Consider the following 6,151-nt stretch of genomic DNA (forward strand, 5'->3'; position numbering starts at 1 on the left):
GTTTTTTTTTCTTACATACGACATTGTATACAATAAAACTATGTTAAAATTTAGTTTGATGGCGATGTAAACCTATGATAGTTAATGAAATAACTAATCGGCTCATCATACCAATAGGTTACCATATAATTAACAAAAAAATCACTACTACAATATATTATTTCAGAGCCAACCTTTTCAATAAATAGGTTGGTAGAACCTGCCAGGTGGTGGAGTCCAATTTCTTTACGGCCTATCGTCCAAAAATAACAAATATTTTTTTATGATTTTAAAGCTCATGGCCAGAAAAAGGCCAGAAATGATACTGTAGTCTTCAGCAGATGCACTTATCTACTGGCAGATCTCTATTGTACAAACACGTGACTTATGGATCTTTAATTTCGTTTTAAAGATACCATAGAGCGGAACAGGAACTCAAAAGTATTCACGAAAGATCTGTCTACTAAACAGGGCCTGCTGATACGACAAAAAACTGACAACACCTCATTTTAGCTAAACTTGAGCTCTTGAAATAAGTGGAGAAGTTCTATGGACAGTTAGTTATACACCACAATACAAAGACTTGTTGAAGATTTGGCTAAAGATCCCAGAGCTAAATTGACGGGACACTATACCCAAGATATCCCAGATGCCAGTTTATACGAGATAAGTATGGCTCTCAAACAACTCAAGGATAAAAATTCGCTCGGTGATATCAGAATCACAGTAGAATTCCTGAAAGCGGGTGGCAAACCAGTACTTAAGGTCTTTCAGCGATTTTCCAATCGCCATGACGGGATTTTCAATCCCGTCATGGCGATTGGAAGCTCAGCGTGATGCCAAGGATCCAGGAGCGTATGCGGTAGTAATATGTGCAACCTAAAACCTAGATCAACATCAAAATATGGCCTAAAACAAATCCAGCAAGAAAGGTCACTAACCTGTTGTCTCTGCAACTCTTCCTGGCTCCGGAATCTGCTCCAGGGATGCTGTGGCGGTTTCGGGTTGTATGTGGCCAGAAAATTGGCGTGCGCGCGCGTATGGAATTTATGTCCTTACAGGAGCTCGTCGCAATGACTTCTCGCGTTCAAATATGGCGTCGCGTTAATGGTTATGCGCGGAAGTGCGCAGGCGCGGGTGTTAGCCTAAGCTTAACCCCTAGCGTCATCTATGAATCCAGGAAGGAATTAGCTCAGACGAAGGAAGGCGACCGTTCCTGTAGATATAGTTTTTAAACCATATTTTGCGTTTACTACTAGGTTTCCGTTGCACAACCATACTCCCCGCGTTGACGAAGTCCAACTTACTAGTACTTAATAAATATTATTGCACGAATTTGCGCGAGTAATAAATAATACTAAGTTTAATAATAAAAAATATGATAGCGTGTAAAAATATTATATTTAAATCCGTTAAGCGTGTTAAAATTAACGTATAGTTATTTATTCTACAATTAAAATTACTTAAATAAATTATAATGCGGTTATTGCGTTGGAAGTGGGTAAAGTTTCACAAGGTCGTTTGAATTCGCCAGATTCAGTTTTAACAAGAGCAACGCGAACCACATTATCAGCCCCTGGATAAACCTTTGTAATTATTCCTAGCGGCCATTGTAAAGGCGGTAAATCATCATGCCCAATTAAAACCACCGTACCTATCTTAACAGGGTTAGAAGGCGTACACCACTTTTGTCTAACTTGTAAAGTGTGTAAGTATTCTAAGCGCCATTTCTTCCAATAGGACTGAACTAAACTGTCGAGTAGTCTTTTTCTCTTAATTAGGTTAGGGCTTTCGCTAGGTAAAGGAGCAGCCGGAAAATATTGTAGCGGAGTAGACATCAAAAAATGGGCCGGAGTTAGAATTTCCGGATGTGGATCGGACGACATTAAACAAAGCGGGCGAGAGTTTAATATGCTTTCAATTTGCGTTAGCACTGTTATTAACTCTTCGTATGTAAGAAGTTGATTACCGATGACTCGATACAAATGCGTTTTAAAACATTTTATATTACTCTCCCACATATTTCCAAAATGGGGGGCCCGGGGAGGGATATTCTTCCATTCAATCCGATTAATTTGTAATTCTAGGTTTAATTTACCTTTATAATCTGAACTATTCAGAAGTGAATACACTTCGTCCAACTGCGATTTGGCTTTAAGGAAGGTGCCAGAATTATCGCTGTAAAAACAGGAGATTGGACCTTTGCGACTTAAAAATCTTTTTACAGCCATGAGAAAGCAGTCAGCTGTTAAATCTGACGAAAGTTCAATATGAACGGCTTTCGTCACGAGGCATACGAATAAGCATATGTAAGCTTTCTGCGACTGATAACCGCGGCGACGCGTTGGCGTTATACGGAGTGGACCTGCGTGGTCCACACCTGTGTGCATAAAGGCTTTCGCTTCTTGCAAACGATGAGAAGGAATATCAGCCATTAATGGTGTAGGATGCACAGGCTTTACTCGAAAACATGTATTACATTTGTGTACTCTAGACCTAATGATTGTCCTAGCGTCTAGTATCCAAAATCGTTGACGAATAAGGGACATTAATAAAGAAGGCCCAGTGTGACAATTGCGCGTATGATAGTGATCAATGATCAAGTTAACCGCGTGATCATGTTTTGGAAGAAGTGCGGGATGTTTAGCCTCGTATGGTAAATCCGATTTAGAAAGCCGACCTCCAATGCGTAAAATGCCGTCATTATCAATAAAAACAGCTAGCCTTTGTAATTTCTTTGAAGGTAATTTTTTATTTTTTAATCGCGTGATTTCATCACTAAAGTGAACCCTTTGGATGTCCTTTATTATTGCGTTTTCAACAAAATTAAGTTTATCGACTTCTCCAGTAGATGGCAGAAGTCGCGCGAAGCGTAATACATAAGAAGCGGAGCGAATAAGTTTATTCCATGAGGAAAAGCGTTGCGATAAAATATATAATACCGGTTGTTCGCATTGAACATCTGTTGTTAATAACGCGGTGGATTTGAATTCAGGTAACTCGTTATCAGTGGTAGGCGAAAAACTATTTATCGGCCATTCCGAAGGCGAGTCGCGGAGCCATTGTGGGCCATTCCACCAAAGTGGGTGCGAGATTAATTGTGATGGCAAAACACCACGTGATAAACAGTCACTTGGATTCTCGATTCCCGCAACATGATAAAAATGCTGTGGGTTAAGATATTCTTGACACTGTGCGACGCGGTTGCTAACGAAAGTATTCCACCTATGAGGTGACGATTTTATCCATGACAGCGCTACTGTGGAATCGGAGAACGCATAAATTCCTTCAATCGGAATGCGAGAAGAATAGGTATCTCTTACGATTTTAACTAATTTTGACATTAAAAGCGCGGCGCATAACTCCAATCTAGCGAGTGTCGTTACTTTGGTAGGTGAAACTTTCGATTTTGAGCACAACAAGTTAACGCGTATATTACCGAGAGCATCAGTAACATGTATATAAATCACACAACCATAGCCATTTAAACTAGCATCACTGAAGGCGACTATATTTATTTTGCATCCTTCAGTAATACCCGTATGACGTGGTATTTTTAAACTTGGAAGAATTGAAAAATCGTGGACCAAATCAGAGTATCTTTTGATTATATCTTCAGAAGGAATTTCATCCCAATCGATCCGTTGGAGCCAGAGTTCTTTGATCAACAGTTTAGCATAAAGAATAACTGGCGCGACTAATCCTAAAACATCGAACAATCTAGCAACGAGAGATAAAATTGTGCGTTTCGTGCATTTGTTGTCGATCTTAGAAATGGTCATGCGAAAGACATCTTCACTGGGATCCCAAGACAGACCTAAAACCTTAGTGGTATTGTTACTATCGGTAAAGTTCACCGAAGCGCGATGCGTGTCTGGCAGACTACATAAAAGAGTTGACGAGTTACTTGACCATTTGATCAACTCAAATGAACCCGATTTGAACAAATTAATCAATTCTTGCGACAAGGTTTTAGCGGTTTGATCGTTAGTAGCCGAATGCACAAGGTCATCCATGTATAATTGAGACTCAGCTATTTTTGCTGCCTCCGTGAAACGATTACCTTCGTCCTGGCATAGTTGTCGCACCGAACGCATGGCTAAATACGGACTGGACTTTAGTCCAAACGGGACGCGGTTAAACTGAAAGGTGCGTATTTCTTCATTTTCGTCAAATCTGAAAAGGATCTTTAAGTATTTACGATCTCGCGGCAAAATCTCAATTTGCAAGTACATCTGCTTTATATCTGCAGTCATGGCGACTGGAAATAATCGGAAATTTAACAAAAGTAAAAACAAATCCGCCTGTAAGTTAGGTCCAGTATGGAGTACATCATTTAACGATAGGTTCCTATCTGCGGTTTTCGCGGAGGCATCCGTGACGATTCGAACGCGACTCGAACTTTTTTCGGGGCGAATAACAGCGTGGTGCGGAATATAATAGCCCTCATCGGCATTGTTATTGTCCGAGACCTCAGATAAATAACCTCGTTGAATGTATTCCATGATGATTTGATTATAATCATGACGTAACGAAGGGTCAGTCTTAAACTTACGCTCTAGAGCAAGCAAGCGGCGGTGAGCGACGCAACGCGAGTTGCCTAGTTCGGATGCGTTTTGAGAAAAGGGTAAACCGACCGAATATCGGCCACTCTCATCCCGAGAAACTGAAGCGCGGTATAAGTTCTCGCATTCAGTCTCGGCGGGGCTGAGGTGCGTTTTTTCATTAATTTGTTCCAGTTCCCAAAATTTTTGGAGATTTTGTTCTAAATCTTCCAATGCGAGCGCGGTGAATGAATACTCATTAGATTCGCGATCACGAGGCGTATAATCACCCATTAAAACGTATCCTAAAGTCGTTAATAAAGCTGCCGGTGCGGTACTGTTGGATACAATTTTGTCACCTAAGTAGATGTGCGGAAATAATTGAGCGCCTAAAATGACGTCAATGTCACCAGGTATATTCCATTTCAAGTCTGCGAGAGGTAAGTCTTTAATATGATTTGTATCACAATTTTCAATAAAGTGCGATGGCAAATTATCGGTAAGACAATCTAAAACTAAAGCCTTGATATAATATTTATTAGCAGGGTACACGCGCGATTCGATGTTCAAATAAACATAGCCATGGTTGCGATTTTAAACCTATACCTTTAATACATGAGTTAAAAACGGGAGTAATAGGTAAATTAAGCAATTTACAACATTTATAACTGATAATGTTGTTTTGTGAGCCCGTATCCAATAAACAGCGTATCGTAAGTTTTTTGTTACTGTTATAATGCTTCGCGTACACTTGCGCAGTGGATAATAAAGCGCTTGAAGCATGCGTAGGTAAAGACGTAGTGAGCGACTGTACACTAGTCGGCGGCGCGGGCGCTGGCGCGGGCGCGGGCGTTGCGTCCACGGCTACAGCGGGCGAAACGCTCGTGAACGTGCGGTCGGACGATGAATTTTTATTTATTGTGTCATTATTATTATTTCTACACAAGCTGGAATGGTGTTTCTTCTTAGCTGGAAGACACCTGACACAAGATGATCGAGATCTACACTTGCTTAGAGTATGAAATAGCGACAAGCAATTTACGCACGCGTTCTTAGCTTTAATAAAGTCGAATCTTGCTTGCGGCGACTCCATCTCCATAAACTTATTGCACTGATATAGATGTTTGTGGGTCTTACTGCTACACAATACACATTCGCTGCGCGCAGAAGCGGTAGGCTCGTTTGTATCACATGCAATGAATGACTTGTAGGTACCTCGAGATTTGTCCGATCTATTATTAAAATTGGTAGGTTTATTTGAGCGTTCGAGTACTTTAACTTGAAGTTGAATAAACTCAATGAGTTGCGTGTACGACGGGATCTTAGAATCGTTTGATTGCAATGACATTTCAAAATTTTGTATTGTTTGCGTGTCTATTTTTTTTAAAGCGAAATATAAAAATATAAAATCCGTAAGGTCTGGAATCTCTAACTGCTTTAAAGCAGCGATAGATGCGGAGAATTTCTCAATGAATGTATTCAAACTATTAGCGGTATTTGTACAGTTTTTTAATTCAAAAATGTTATTTAGGTAGTGCGTGCCTAATGCTCTTTTATCTTGGAATTTTTTGACTAAACTATCCCATATAATATGATAAGTTTCTCCTGTAGGTACAATACCTGCCGTG

The 6,151-nt window shown here is 40.2% G+C and overlaps 1 protein-coding gene across 1 annotated transcript; it reads right to left on the reverse strand.

Annotated features, from left to right (window-relative positions):
* Positions 1-1,166: 1,166 nt before the first annotated feature.
* Positions 1,167-5,871, reverse strand: LOC123872805. The gene is made up of 3 exons (XM_045917346.1): positions 5,253-5,871; positions 2,078-4,954; positions 1,167-1,195 (listed from the first exon to the last, which is right to left on the reverse strand). The coding sequence occupies exons 1-3, from the start codon at positions 5,869-5,871 to the stop codon at positions 1,167-1,169; spliced, it is 3,525 nt and encodes a 1,174-aa protein (XP_045773302.1).
* Positions 5,872-6,151: the final 280 nt, after the last annotated feature.

This window comes from Maniola jurtina, chromosome 2 (assembly GCF_905333055.1).
Source record: "Maniola jurtina chromosome 2, ilManJurt1.1, whole genome shotgun sequence".
Lineage (NCBI taxonomy): Eukaryota > Metazoa > Arthropoda > Insecta > Lepidoptera > Nymphalidae > Maniola > Maniola jurtina.